Source organism: Callithrix jacchus, chromosome 6, assembly GCF_049354715.1.
Source record: "Callithrix jacchus isolate 240 chromosome 6, calJac240_pri, whole genome shotgun sequence".
NCBI lineage: Eukaryota > Metazoa > Chordata > Mammalia > Primates > Cebidae > Callithrix > Callithrix jacchus.
Window position 1 is genome coordinate 51,873,001 of NC_133507.1, and position 16,102 is coordinate 51,889,102.

At 35.7% G+C, this 16,102-nt stretch overlaps 1 protein-coding gene across 4 annotated transcripts in view; it reads right to left on the minus strand.

Moving 5' to 3' along the window:
- The window catches only part of AGPS (alkylglycerone phosphate synthase), a 136,931-nt gene that overhangs the window by 24,696 nt on the left and 96,133 nt on the right, over window positions 1-16,102 (minus strand). For all 4 annotated transcript variants that reach the window (XM_078327338.1, XM_002749278.7, XM_054257490.2 and 1 more), the window contains 2 exons: window positions 13,614-13,675; window positions 7,357-7,446 (listed from right to left, as the gene is read on the minus strand). In XM_078327338.1, the coding sequence (XP_078183464.1) occupies window positions 7,357-7,446; window positions 13,614-13,675 (152 nt within the window). The remainder of the gene's footprint in view (window positions 1-7,356; window positions 7,447-13,613; window positions 13,676-16,102) is intronic.

Consider the following 16,102-nt stretch of genomic DNA (forward strand, 5'->3'; position numbering starts at 1 on the left):
GTGAACCAGAGCAACTCCATCTTAAGTAGGAGCTGGGTAAAATGATGCTGAAAGCCTACCTACTGGGCTGCAATCCCAGACGGTGAAGCCATTCTAAGTCACAGCACGAGACAGGAGGTCAGCACAAGATACAGGTCATAAAGACCTTTCAGCAAAGAAGCCAGCTAAATCCCACCAAAACCAAGATTGCCACAAGAATGACCTCTGGTCATCCTCACTGCTATCTCTATACTCACATCAGTGCCATGACAGTTTACAAATGCCATGACAACATCAAGAAGTTACCCTATATGGTCTAAAAAGGGGAGGCATGAATAATCCACCCCTTATTTAGCATATCAAGAAATAACTGGCCAGGTGCGGTGGCTCATGCCTGTAATCCCAGCACTTTGGGAGGCCGAGGTGGGCGGATCACAGGTTCAGGAGATTGAGACCATCCTGGCCAACATGGTGAAACCCCGTCTCTACTAAAAATACAAAAATTAGCTGGGCATGGTGGCATGTGCCTGTAATCCCAGCTACTCAGGAGGCTGAGGCAGGAGAATTGCTTGAACCCAGGAGGCAGAGGTTGCAGTGAGCTGAGATTGTGCCACTGCACAGTCTCCAGCCTGGCACCTGGCGACAGAGCAAGACTCTGTCTCAAAAAAAAAGAAAAGAAAAGAAAAGAAAGAACCATAAAAATGGGGAACGAGCAGCCATTCTTTTTTACTTTTACTTTCGTAATAAACTTGCTTTCACTTTGCACTGCGAATTTGCCCTGAATTCTTTCTTGTGCAAAATCCAAGACCCTTTTTTGAGATCTAGATCTTTCCAGGACCCCCTTTCCTGTAACACTCTGGCTTCTATACTATAAATATTTCATTTGTTTGGATTCTCCTGGCTCAACAGACTTAAAGATTCTGGGTAGAATAAAAGCAAATCACTACAGTTGAGACCAAAACAAAGACACTGTTTAGTTCTAGCTATAACTCTAAAAATAAATGACAGCAAAATAAGTATCATTAATATTTTTTTCTACACAGATAATTTAAATGCACTAGAAGAAACTCTTCTAAGCCCTGTATAGCCAAAACATAATATAGTCTAAGGATACAGAACAAACAAGATTAAAGAATGCTGATAATTCTGGGTTCCGTTTAATAAGCTATCTGATAATATACCAGACACTTTGACAGAGAGAACATAAATGCAGACACCATCAATTACTTTACACAGCTTAAAAATCAGCCTATACAAAGAATAAGAAAACTGGGGTAGGTAAGACTGGGAAAGGTGTTCTAGAAAGGCATACCTAAATGGAGACTGACAAAAAATGTAAGATATTGTTCTAGGTAAAACAAATGCCAATATTATCAAGGCATAGGAGATATCAACCAGGAGATAACAGAGGAGTAAGAAAGCTAGACATTCATGATTAGAGGAACTAGATGGACAAAAAGATTAAGGGAACAAAGCAGGGGAAAATGAGCTGAAAATAACCACAATTCTGACATCAGGAATAAGAAAAATCAAAGAACTTGAGGAAGACACCAAGATCAAAGGACCAATGGCTGTCACTGCTGTGAAAGCTTGAGGAGATGTACCTTCACTCAGCACCAACTCTACAGAACACAGGTCCTCTGTGGCACACAGACCTGCTTTTCTCTCTCCCTAGGCCTCATATCTTCTCACATGCTACTCACCCTACCTCAATCACTGACTCTTCCTAAGTATGTGCGCCCTTTTTCTTCCTCGTCAAAAACTACTTTCCCAGGTCAAAAGGACACAGAAGCCAACTTAAAAGAGCTCTCAACAGCCACGCTGGGAAAATCTGAGCATCAAAGTGAATAATGACAATAATGGCTATATTCCAGAGAATAAAATGTCTATGAGTCCCTACAGATAGACTGATAAACAGATAAATAGATAGTGGCAGGGAGTGGGGGTGGAGGACAGGCAGAAAAGGGGGGGAGAAGAAAGCTGTTCTTCACAGCGAATTCCAATTGATAAATGTAAAGTGAATGATTAAAGTAGAAAGTTACGATTTGCAAGTATCACAATAATAACTGTTATAATCAAGAATTCACAGTGGGAGATTGATGTGACTAGGAGATGGTGCAAGAAACTAAGAAACAGGATGAAACAGGATATTTGCACCATAGTCTCAAAGTTTCTCCCCATAAGATTTTTTTTCTAAGACATAGTTTTGCTCTTGTTGTCCAGGCTACAGTGCAGTGATGCAATCTCAGCTCACTGCAACTTCTGCCTCCCAGGTTCAAGCAGTTCTCCTGCCTCAGTCTCCCCAGTAGCTGGAACTACAGGCACACGCCACTACGCCCAGCTAATTTTTGTATTTTTAGTAGACATGGAGTTTCACCATGTTGGCCAGGCTGGTCTTGAACTCCAGACCTCAGGTGATTGCCAGCCTTAGCCTCCCAAAGTGCTGGGATAACAGGTGTGAGCCATCATACCCAGCCCATATATTTTTCAAGTACAATGGGAAAAATCGTAATTATAGAGTGGAGAAACCTGGCAGGTACCACCCTAACCAAGTAGTCTAAGTTAACATCACCAATAATGAGTCTAATAAATATCATAATTCTCCTGATTTAATTTACCATGAAGAGCACGTTACCACCACTTCTGTGGTAATCTTGCCAAAATGTGTAACTTGAATTTGATCACAAGAAAACATCAGACAAACCTAAACTAAGAGATGTTTTACAAGATAACTGACCAGAATTCTTCAAATGTATAAAGGTTATGAAAGATAAAGATATTGGTGGGACAAATGATAAAAAAAGGTTTGTGAGTTAGGTAGTGATATTGAAACAACACATTTTTTGGTTTGATAGTCATACCATATTTATGTGAGTTATCAGTGTGAAAAGAAAAAATTTCCTCTTCAAAGTTTCCCCTTTTGTGAAAGAATAAATAATAGGTGTTAGAAATAATATTTTTCTTTTAAAAACTAACTTCCTTCAAGCTTCCTTGCTTTTTGCTAATAACTCTTTGTTAAGCTCTACATAGCTGTTAAATGTAGTAAGGAAATAAGTACATTCTATGTCCTTGTACTTCAACCAAGTTATTTGTTCTGGCCTATAGCCTGCTCAGACATGTCCAAACACGCCCAGGCATTTTCTGGCTTAGAGCCTATGCCTCTTCCTTATTTGGAAATGTTATTATTCTCCTACTTTTCCATAAACAACACCCTTCTGTTTTTTGTTCTCCATCACACGTTTACCTATTTAGGAAAATTTTAAGTTTTCAGCCAATCAGGATCAGTCTAGATTGCATAGGTCAGCTCCAGCCAATGGAGATAGGACTCAGCAGTAAGGATCCAATGCATCAGGGATAAAAACCTCTGCTTTTCTTTGTTCAATGTGCTCTCATGATAATCAGGCCTCCAAGAAACACCCTTTCTACAGAAAGTAAAATTGCCTTGCTGAGAAAATTCTTTGTCTGAGGGCTAGTTCTTCTTTTTGACACGGAGGAATAAGCATTTGCTTCTGATGTCAGCATTTGAGGAAGATAAGTAAAAGGTACACAGGAGCTATTTGTACAATACTATTTTTTTCTTGTGAGTCTAGTTACAACTCCCCCAAAATTCGAAATTTAAAAGCAATGTAAATGTTTCTCAAATTGGCCCATCTCCATTAAGAAAGATTAAATATGTATATATATATATACATATATAACTAAGTATACTGCAGTTGCAGTCAGCCTCTAAACAGCCCAGACGAAATATGATTATCAGTTAAGTCTTACAAACTCTCTCAAAGTTAAAAGAAATAAGTATGAGAACTAAAAACTAAGAAAAGGGAGAAATGCCCAAATGCCAAATACAATCAGACTGAGTACAATATAGCATCTTTATTAAGTTTACATTAATGATTAGTAAGCATTTGGGAAACAAATAGGATGATTGCACCAAATGCAGTGACACAGTCTTAAAATACTGCCTGTGACCCCATATTTGTACATGTTGAATGTCTGTATACAGAAGATATCAAGAATGTTAGATTATTAAATCATATATATAATATATATATGAGTTTTCAAAATGCAATTAGGAAAGCATTTAAAAGGGAGGTAAGGTAATATTAGTCAAATCTCCATATACAATTTACAGAGGTTCCCACAAAGAATTTAATTTAACAGAAGGAGCAAATGTAGAAGAAATACTCTTTTTACTACACAATACAAATAGAATTTAATCTACAATTTTAATTGCCTTTTAGGCCAAATGTTAGGTGCCTCAGAACAGAAGAAATGAACTGTTTAACAATGCTACTGTCAATTTGCCAGCTGTGTTTCTCTTCTAGTGTTAATTCACCCTCATAAAAAAAGATCTCTTGACTATTTACATTTTAAGTACCAGATATACAAAGCTTAAGAAACACTGGAAAACCATGTTAACTACAAGGGCACTATCATTAAGAATAACCAAATTCAAATGAAGTGTGAAGGATACATGAATGAAATGAATTTGTAGAAAATAGTAAAATATATATCACTCATAAGATAATCACTAACATTCATAAATAGATGTAACTAAATATTAATAGAGCATTAATTATCACCTTCCAACAAATCCAGGATCTGTATATTACAGTTTTCAGTAGAGGAACAGATCACTGAAGTCATAACAAAGCTTGATAAGCCTGATTGATTAGTATCTCGGACAAGTCCAAATAATGAAAAGCACCTTTTGGAATCCCTCTATTTGGGTAAATTTCAGAAAGTGACTTAGACCTAAAGCCTTTTAAAATAGATCAGTTCTATCATTTAAAAGACACTTAAACACTAACTTCTGGTCAAGTACTGGACAAGTACTAGCGTGGTTGTCAAAGTCACTACATTATTCTTTAATTAAAAAAAAAAAAAGTTTGTGCTTTATAGTTTTTGGAGTACTTTATTTGAATTAGACTCACTGACCAGCAATTACTTCCCATATAATTTCTTCAGCAAAGTTAGGACTGGAATTTCTATTCCAATGTACAAAATACATTTTAACGGACAAAAATGAGATAAATGAACTCAATAAATGTACCTTACACCTGAGTTATTTTTCTTAGATCCTTTCCTAAGAAAAGGATCCTTTCTTAGGATTTTAAATAGGTCTACAATTATTTTTAAATAACTTGGAAACAGCTTCGTAAAATGTTATTTCAACTCTGATTTTAGATACAGGTGGTCCATGTGTACGTCTGTTACATCGGAATATTGTGTGTTACTGAGGTTTGGAGTATGGATCCTATCATCCAGGTAGTGAACATAGCATCTGATAAAAAAAAAAACTGGTTTAAAAAATAAATCTCACGTATTCAACACAGAATAATCTCCTTAGCCATTACTAAGCCACTCAAATCAAACTAAACTGAAATCTAACTCTAATTAAATGTTAATCAAGTGTGAGCCATAACTTAACTCTTATTGATCAAAGCTACTCAAATAAGGAGGCTTTGCATATTCTAACTGGTTTTATAAGATGGTCACAAAAACTGAACATATAAGCTTTTACAGGAAAACCATTCTTAAAACATAGCTACTTAATAAATATGACACATGGCCAATTCAGTCTAAATATACCAATTCTACCTATCTATAATATAGAATGAAGATTCCTAGGCCTCATGAATACATTCTGAAGAACCTATATCTAAGTGTAATTACAGAATGTGCCCTAAGGCAGAGTATTTTATTTCCTAATCATTTTCCATGGGTAGTGGTTTATCATGATAGTTTCATAATGTTACAGCAGGGGTGGGGTTCTCAACAGGAACTTGGGGCAGAAGGAAGAAGGGTGAAGGGCAAATCTATTAAGTTACCATTTGACAAAGCAAAGGAGTAAAAATTTCTCAACTATACAAGAATAGATTTGATTATCTAAAATGTAACCAATAGCTTTTGGATTGTGTCTGATTTGTTTTCAGGATTATAATAAAAGTGACCTGACTGTCTGCTAAAAGACTGGACCATCAAGAGAAAAATGAAGCATCAGTTTGGGTTGATAATATAAACACAAACATGTTTTTCTTAGATTTTAAGGACTTTAAGATAAAAGGCACATTGTGAAAGATACCCCAAAATTTAAAATAAATTAAAAGTAATATGACATTCTTACACCCAGTATGCCAACATTAGCTTTATCCCATTGTAGGCTTTTTACTGCACAGAACAAGACCTCTTTTTATCTCAAATGCCTAGCAAATAATCTCTAAAATCTATTTTTTCAGCTTTTATAATCTCTGATCCGATCCTCAGTGTACTTATTCTAAATCATGTTAATACACAGACATGACTTAGTACTTTCTGCAAGACTGGGTAAACCTGGACTGTCTCGCCCACACAGAAGCAGAAATGACTACTTTAAGGAGATTCTTTTGATTGAAATGAACATTTAAGGTGTAAGAAAGATGCTTTCCTCAGATTTCATGTTAATTTTACTTTCTTACCTTGCAGAAGCACAATTTAGCAAATTCTAAAGAGTATTTCTTCCCAATGGGAAAAATAAGGAAAACTAAGAAACAACAGTAGTAGTAGGAAAGTACAAAATAAGACAATGGAAAAGATAGAGAAAAGACAAGACAAGACAAAACAAAACAAAACAAAAAACCCCGCACACAAAATTACCAGTTTAACGAGTACAGAATTATTTCTAGTCTTGCAAAACAAATATATGCAATTGCTTTAAGGAGCAAGTAAGCTTAACAATTAAATGACTTAATGAGGACTTGTCATTGGAAAGAAAAGGCAAATATACAAATTTTCCTTACTAATACTAGTATGAATTATCTACCTCAGGTTTAATGTAATTATGTCACAATAATACCACAGCATTTACACAGCCCTTCAGAGCCTAACAGTGTTTTCATATGCTTTCTCATTTCATTTTCACAACAGTCTCATCAAGAGATAGCACTACCACTGTTTTACTGATAATATTAGAGCTTGAAGACATTAAGTTACTAGAAACGAGCAAAACACTGCTTTCACTCTTCAAACAGAGTAATGTTGGGTATGCATATAATTTATAATTTCTTGACTATATCATTTGTAGTTTCAGTGAGTAGAGGAGTCCTCCTCTTTTTCCAGGAGTTCAGACAGCTTGCTTTTCACTGCCATGCCACCCAGATAGGGAGGAGGGCTTACTCAAAGAGGGGTGTTCTACTCCTACAAGGCTCAGGATTGCTGTAAAATTCCAGTGGTACAATCCTAACAAGGTGCTAAGTGAAGGTTAGGAAAGCTGGCCAAATGTAATAATAGACTGAAGATTTTCCTCAGCTGGAAAACTGTATTTCCTCCATTGATTAAAAAACAAAACAAAACATTTTTTTCAGAATAAAAAATATAAGAACAATTTTTAAAACTCACCTGCATGTAGAAAAAGGAGCAAACTGAACACCCTTCTCTTTGCATTCTCTTGTTATTCTTTCTTTTACATTTTTACAGAGATCTACAACCCTAAAAAAAAGATAAATGAATATAACATTAAGTTTTCAAATGAGAACTACACAAATTCCAATAAATGCTGGTTAATCTGGCATCATTCAAGTCTAAAATTTTCTTAGCTAAAGTTTCATAGTTGTTCTTTCAAGATTGAAAAGGAGCCTTGATCATTCAAATTGAGCCTTCCATTCCTAACTTCAAAAAGAGGAAAGTTTTTTTCTTTTTTTGACTTAAGGAAAACAGAAAGTCACAAGAACATACTTAAGTCTCCTGAATACAGTTTCCTATACTCAGGAAAGCCTGATTTCAAAATCAATTTAATTGTAAGATTTTAAGAGCTTTAAAAAAAGCTATAAAGAAGACGTCAGTGAAAATTCAATTCTAGGTTGTATGAATACCAATGTTTACCCATGTCTAAGTTTTTCTTAATTCAAAAATAACTCAGGTGGGTTGCAGTTGTTCACACCTATAATCCCAGTACTTTGAGAAGTTGAGGCAGGATGACTGCTTGAGCCCAGGATTTTGAGACTAGTCTGGGCAACAGTGAGACCCTATCTCTACAAAATATTAAAAAAATTATCCAGGCATGGTGGCATGCACCTGTAGTCCCAGCTACTTAGGAGGCTGAGGTGGGAGAATTGCTGGAACCCAGGAAGTCAGGGCTACACCATTGCACCCAGCATGGGTAACAGAACAAGACTCCATCTCAAATAAAATAATAATTATTATTATTTAATTAATAATCATAATACTACTAGCCTGGACAACACAGTGAGACCTCATCCCTACTAAAAATCAAAACAATTAGTTGGGCAAGGTGGCGCATGCCTGTAGTCCCAGCTACATGGGAGACTGAGGCAGGAGAACTGCTTGAGCCTGGAAGGTTGAGGTTGCAGTAAGCCAACATCACACTACTGCACTCCAGCATGGGTGACACAGCAAGGCCCTGTCTTTCAAAAGAAATTATAATCATGATGTTATATCAAATGTTTGACAGCTTATTCTCAAGCTGAAATCCAATATGACAAAGATCTACCAAAGACAAACTGTATAAAGTATTAACGTGCTATGCTGGACTACTTGATATTAAAAGTCCCATTTCATTCCCCATTAATATCCTGGCCACATACTGACACTGATTCTGTGTTTTAAACCTTGGTTTAGCATCATGAGACAAAATGATACCAGAAAAACTCAAAAGGTTGTCTTATCTCTAGTCTCAAGGCACAGACTTAACTGTATGAGAACCAATTTGATAAAAACAGTAACATTTAAACAGATCATACCTTATAAAGTTACCCATATTGCCAATAAAAACAGTATATGATTAAACTGTAAATACTAAAAGGGTTTTAGTGTCTTATAAGCATGTCAAATTTTTTATTTTTATGAATATAGTATTTGAAAGTTTTAAAAATTCTAATTTCATAAAACAATGTTCTTAAGTTAAATTCTGCTTTAGTTTATGAGAGCTGCAGGTATATATGACTTATCAATATTATCTATGCATCACTTATGCATAGAGGTATAGAATGGCAAGGATGCATGTTTGAAAAAATATCTCATAAAATATTTAGATTACAGATATTTAATGTCTTTATTTTGAAAATCTACCTTATAAAACAAATCTTTATAAATAAAATCTATTAAGCTTTAATATTTATAAGAGTTAATGAATATTACAAATTTATAAAAGTAATAAGTTCTTTTGTTGTAAAAAGTTCTTTATGTTGGCACTAGAAAATGAAATTTAAGTGCTACAGCCAAGTAGTCTAAAAAAACTAAGAATACAAACATCTGCTATTACAGTCCTTTGCAAGTTATGCCACTGTGTGAACTGCATTTCAATTTAAATGCACTTAAATGTATTCAATCATCTCAAATACAATAGGAAACAGGAAAATGTTAAGAGTTCCTTATGTCTAAACCCTCACTGATAGTTGAATAATGAAAAGGAGATGGAGAAAGGACCAAATGAACAGTTACAACCCCCAGTGGGACACTTCCAGTAAATGACTTTTAGGGAAAGGGTTCTGAAAGTATTCTCTCACAGAACTTGATCAAAGGCTGTGTCCACTTGGATTAGTCCTTTTATAGCACAGAGACATAACTGCATATTTTAAAATTCTTATTAGCAAATTTAACACTTGACGATTTCCTCTCTGAAAAAAACTTGCCTGGGATTTTTTCACATCATGGGATTATTTCTACATCCCCTAGATATTATTATTCAATATACTTTGTCACCTTTTGTTTTGTTTGTAACACGAAATGTTGAGGTTCCCTAAACCTCTTTCTTAGGCCCTCTTTTTTTCCCTTCACTCCATACTATCTATACGTGTTTGTATCCACTTTCTTGGATTTAATCAGAAGACTTTCTGGTGTCTCCAAAATCTGTAACATCACTGGGCACACTGGCTCATGCCTATAATCTCAGCACTTTGGGAGGCCAAGGCAGGAGGATCGCTTGAGCCCAGGGGTTTAAGACCAGCCTGGCCAACATAGAGACTTCATCTCTACAAATAAAAAAATTAGCCAGGCACGGTGATGTGCACCTGGGATCCTACCTACTTAGGAGGTCGAGATGGGAGAATCGCTTGAGCCCAGGTGGTGATCAAGGCTGGAGTGAACCGTGATAGCATCACTACAGTCTGGTCTGGGTGACAGAGCGAGATTCCATCTCAAAAAGAAAAAAAATTAAAACCTCCAACCCTATAAGGTATCTATATTTATAGACTGTAATCTCAAATTATTCCCAAGCTCATTCATAAGAATCTATGAAGAATACTCATTGAGAACCTAACAGGTGCAGCCATTGTAGTAGGCATGGGTTGGAACACAATAGAATGGGACACTTAGGGAAACACAAAAATTGTATAACCAGTAATCCCTCAAGTGGCTTATATATGAAAAAGCCAATAATTTAATAATGTGTGAAAGTTAAAGACCCTGATCCCATGGGCTAGTGCTAAACATTGCCTCTAGTTAGTTAAAGGTTGGAAAGAAAAAGAAAATTGCTAAATGGTTGTCAATAAGTACATTTTACATAAAAACATAGTTGCCTTCCATTAATATTATTTATTAAAACTGTGGCTGAAGAAATTGTTTTAAACAAAAACAAATGTGTAACTGCATAAAACAGAAATTATTGGTGTATCAATTAAATAAATATGCAAGTATATATAAAGAATAGACGAAGAGAAATTTAAAAAATTAGCATGTGATTAGCTTCCACAGTTGCAAGAATTAAAAAAACAAGATGTCAATGATCAGTTAGTACGAACTGATGACAAGGAAATTCATTAACTCTTAAGAGGTAGCATTGCACTAACCCACTTTCCCAGTGATATGGAATGAATGTTTGTGTCCCCCTCAAAATCCATATATTGAAATCCTATGCCCCAATGCAACGGCATTAGAAGGTGGGGCTTTGGGGAGTAACCAGGTCATGAGGGTGGAGCTGCATGATGGAATTAGTGCTCTTATAAAAAGATATGAAAGGGTTTGCTTGCTTGCTTTCTCTCTGCTTTCCCCCAGGTGAAGATATTACTAAGAAGATGCCATCTATAAAACCAGGAAGAAGGCCTTCACCAAAACCCTAACCATGTTAACATCCTGATCTCAGACTCCAAGCCTCCAGAACTGTGAGAAATAGCTGTTTCTTGCCTAAGAACATTTAAGCTACCCAGCCTAAGGTGCTCTGTACAGCAGGTGAAACTGGCTAACATACCCAAGGAGAGGAATTAAACACTAAAATGATCTTTGATGTGTTAAAAAGTTTTCCCCAACTTTTCGAGTCCTTTGTCTTGTGTTGTGTTTGTGAGGAGGGGTTCTTTTGGGTTTTAGTCTTTCCTGCCAGGTAGATAAAACTGACATAAAGAAAAGGCTGGAGAGAGACTGTGTTGACTAGTCCTGTGGAAAAAACCAAGCTCCATTAGAACGTCTGCCTTACTGGTTTCTCCAGGGAATGAAAAATATGTTTCTACCCTTTTTTTTCTAAGTATTTGTCTTTAGTTTTGATTTTGGAAAGTTGTTAAGCATTTGTTTTCAGCTAAAAATAAAAACTAATTTTATACTAAAATATTAATAATTTTTTTTAAAAAAAGGTCTTTGAGACCACTATAAATAGCTGCCAAACTATTTCTATTACTCAAAGCCTGACGACTTCATAATATTTTTATTTAAAATATTTATTCCCGTTGTTAAAATTTAGCATCAAAATTTGTGAATAACATTTCAACTTGAGGAAGCTTATTTTAAAAAGAAAAAAAATTGTGAATGACAAAGTGATAGTATAATATAAACTGGGTTACTAGGTAACAAGGCATGGAATATGAGCACCAGTGTACTAACTCGGTAGATGACGACTGCATGTAGAAAAGTAAAAAGTTGGCCAGGCACAGTGGCTCATGCGTGCAATCCTAGCACTTTGGGAGGCCAAGGTGGGAGGAGTTCGAGACTAGCCTGACCAACATGGAGAAACCCCATCTCTACTAAAAATACAAAAATTACCCAGGCATGGGGGAGTATGCCTGTAACCCAAGCTACTTGGGAGGCTGAGGCAGGAGAATCATTTGAACCTGGGAGGCAGAGGTTGTGATGAGCCAATATCATGCCATTGCACTCCCACCTGGGCAACAAGAGTGAAACTCCATCAAAAAGAGGGGAGGGGATGGGAGAAGATGGGAGGGAAGGGGATGGGAGGGGAAGGGAGGGAAGGGAAGGGAGAAAAGAAAAGTACAAAGTTCTCTGGGGGAAAAAGAAACTGGAAGAAACCAAAAAATTAAGATATGCAATCTAAGAAGCAGATTCACAGGGAATTGTTATGTCCTATACACTTCATTGTGAATTTAATGTACTTTATATTTTATAAAATGTAAAATATCAGTACACTAGAAAAAAATTAAAATATACAGGTTGAATATCCTGCAAAAATCCAAAATGTGAAATGCCCCCAAATCATAAAGTTTTTGAGTATCAACATGATGATTAAAAGAAATGCTCCAGTGATTTCCAGTGAAATTTCCATATTTGGGATACTCAAATGATAAATATATAATATAAATATTCTGAAATCTGAAACACTTCTGGTCCCAAGCATTTTGGATAAGGGACTGTATAGACAATCTCCTTGAGAATTTTTTATTACTGAATGAGTTAAAATAAAACTCACAGGTCTATTAATAAATTATTTCACAGGGCCGGGCGCGGTGGCTCACGCCTGTAATCCCAGCACTTTGGGAGGCCGAGGCGGGTGGATCACGAGGTCAGGAGATCGAGACCATCCTGATCAACATGGTGAAACCCCGTCTCTACTCAAAATACAAAAAAATTAGCTGGGCATGGTGGCACGTGCCTGTAATCCCAGCTACTCAGGAGGCTGAGGCAGGAGAATTGCCTGAACCCAGGGGGCGGAGGTTGCGGTGAGCCGAGATCGCGCCATTGTGCTCCAGCCTGGGTAACAAGAGCAAAACTCCGACTCAAAAATAAATAAATATATATATATATATATATATATATATATATATATATATATATATATATATAATTTCACATTTCCTAATCAGCTTTTATTAATTCACTAACCAATATTGTGTGTATATATTTCCAGTAAAAAAACCCTAATAAAATCTATTGCCATCTATCCTATTTTGGCCATTTCCTATGATATGCTCCAGTAACAAAATTTTGCTTACATTTAGAAATAGAAATTGTATTTAATTTCCTAAACTAAATTTCTTTTAGAAATCATTTAAATTCCCATTTTTACAAATACAAATATCAAAAGCTAAATAATATACTATAAAGGACAGTTAACTGGTTTTATATTTTGGGAGGACTTTTTAGAGAACATTTAGGCAATATTAATCACTTAAGAATTTAAGTCAAAGCTAGATATAACCACATAATAACACTGAGCATTCAATAACATTCTTCAAAATGTAAACTTCAACAATACCTTCCTTCTTTGGATCACAGACAAATTTTCTTCAACTCACCCCATGCAATAAAACACTTGAAAATATGGCATTCTGATGAATACATTAATTTAAATAAAAGTAGTTGCCTTGTCTCAATGTTTCCTCATAAAATGTTGTAAACTTACATGTTCACACACAAAAAAACATTACTTCAAGCAATTCATATAGCATATTTGAATATTAGGTATTATTATATTTTACCTGTCCCAAGGAGCAGAAGTTTCGAAAGATTCTCCTAATACGTAGTATTCCAAAGCTAAGTCCTATTAAAACACAAACAGAAAAAAACAAGAAATTACAATAGATGCAGAAGAATCAATATCACTGTTAAACTTCCAAGTTCATTGTTAGTATCATGTTTCTAATTTAACTTCTGCTGCTCTTTACTATCCACCTCATAAAAGCACTGAAAAGTTGCCCCCAGAATGAGATGCAGCCTCCATAACTAAAGGAACCTTGCCTGTCCTATTCTTCTCTGTATTGTTGGCACCAGGCAGAGTGCCTGACTCAGGGTATTATTTCTCTAGTGAATGGAGTTTCTATCCAGAACAGTCTATGTACATGTAGACAATACTAACAGAATAGAATTTTAGTGGCATAAATAGTAAATTAACCAATATCAAAAATTAATCAAGATCAAAGAAGCCGGAGGATCAAGAAGTGGGGGTGGAGGGGGTGTTTAGAAGGAAGAGCCTTTTTTCTTAAAAGCATCTTTTCTTGAAAAGATAATTGGATTAAACATCTGGAGGCACTTCTGCTAGGAAAATATTTTATAGTACAGAGGATATAATACTCATATTACAAGTAACTTATAATACTTAATTTCTTTACCTAGAGCAAAATTGTTCTATTATCAAAATTGGAAAGATACACAAGCCACCAAAGAAGTCCAGGGATTTGAAAGAAAATTTTATGAGGTAGAAAAGTCAATATATATTAAGTTTTCACTTCTAGTAAAATGAGTCATTTCAACCCACCTGTGGTTGATACAAAAAAAAAAAAAATCCCCAAATTACCGATCTAAAACATTTCGTTTTCTCTAATGCACTTATTTATTCAGTAAGCATGTATTTGGAGACAATGGTATTAACCATTGCAAAACTTATAAAAACATAAAACATGTAATCTGGGGGAGGGGGAACAAGAATCCCTAACTTGCTGTTGACTCAGTTTTAACATTAACTAGAACCTTAAAAATTAAGATAGATATTCCAAATTATGTCTATGTGAGGGAGGGTGTTCTCTTTCCAGGTCCATGAGGGTGTGTAGTTTTAAGGGCAAGAACCTCCCAGCACTATGCCCCCCCTCTATCTCTCTCCATCGGGAGATTTAACAGTCTCTGTTTTAATTTTTGTGGACATGGAAAGAATCAAAAGTCAATCACTCCAGTAGAAGTTCTAAGGAACCCCTTTCACTGGCCAGAGAACATAGAGAAGGTGGGGGTTCCTCCCAAGTTAAAAGTCCCCTTCTCCCACACCCCTTTGGACTCCATTTGGACCCCTTTTGGATCCCCTTCCATAAACACTCTCTTGGAAGCTGTCTTTCCCCTGGATTTTCCCTCTGGAGTCCCTTACACACTCACTGGTGGACGCCTGTCTTCCCTTCCTAAACTCCATCTCTCTCTCTCTCTCTATTCCCTTCCACTCAGTGTGGAAGCTGCTTTCCTCTCCTGAATTCCATCTGTCTGGATTCTCTCACTTAATGTGAGAGTTAGCTGTTTCTTTCTCTCTCCTTCTCCTGTTTCTCTTTCTCTACTTAAACAAATCACTTTCTACCAACACTTTTGAGTCCAGATTTACTGCACACCATGCCATGGTCTCCTCTCCCATTCTTGGGGAGTGATAGACCAAGAACCTGGAGAAACGTCCTCTCAGGGGAACTCAGGGCTCTCCTGAACCCCTGAAACCCAACATTACATACGCTGCACTTGTTACACTTATATTTCATTTTCTAGAATTCTAAATTCAGTATTATGGGGAAAAAGCTAATATCCTCAGAGAAAATGCCTAAGAAACAATTATGTATATTCAAAATGCTTACTATGGGAAGAAACCATGCTATGACAGTCTATAAAGGTAGATACTATTTACAAATTCTACAATCATCTAGCACCTTTCATGATCAGTACATCTCTTAATCAAAACTTCTAAAACACTGAACAGGCAATAAATATATTTTTACTTATCACTGTGGGGGCAGGGGACAAAAGAGGAAGACTATATGCTTCACTACCATTTAAAAATTAGATCTTAGCTAGAATTAAATTTTTGCTAAAATGAGAATAAATTAATTCAACCTTTCTCAGAGAAGTAAAAATATGTTCAAGTTGACATTTAACTACTTTAAGTTAAATATCGAAATTTTAAAACACAGTTAAGGACTTACACATCATTAAAACAGATTATTAAGTGAAGAATGTTGCTAAATAAAACAGCTTGATTTTAACCAAGTAATGTTATAAATGGTATGCTCAACTTTGAAACAGAGAAAGGCTCCATTCTTTTAAAAAGCAGAAAGACATGTTGAATCATATTTAACTTCCTCAAGAGCATATTGAGAAGGTTTAAATGGGCTTTTGAAGGTTTGCAGCTAAAACAAGGTTCATGTAAAATGATATGCTAAATTACAGTAGCTTAAAATAAAAATAGGGAAGATAATTGCATTCACTCAAAGTAAGAAAAAGTATTGTT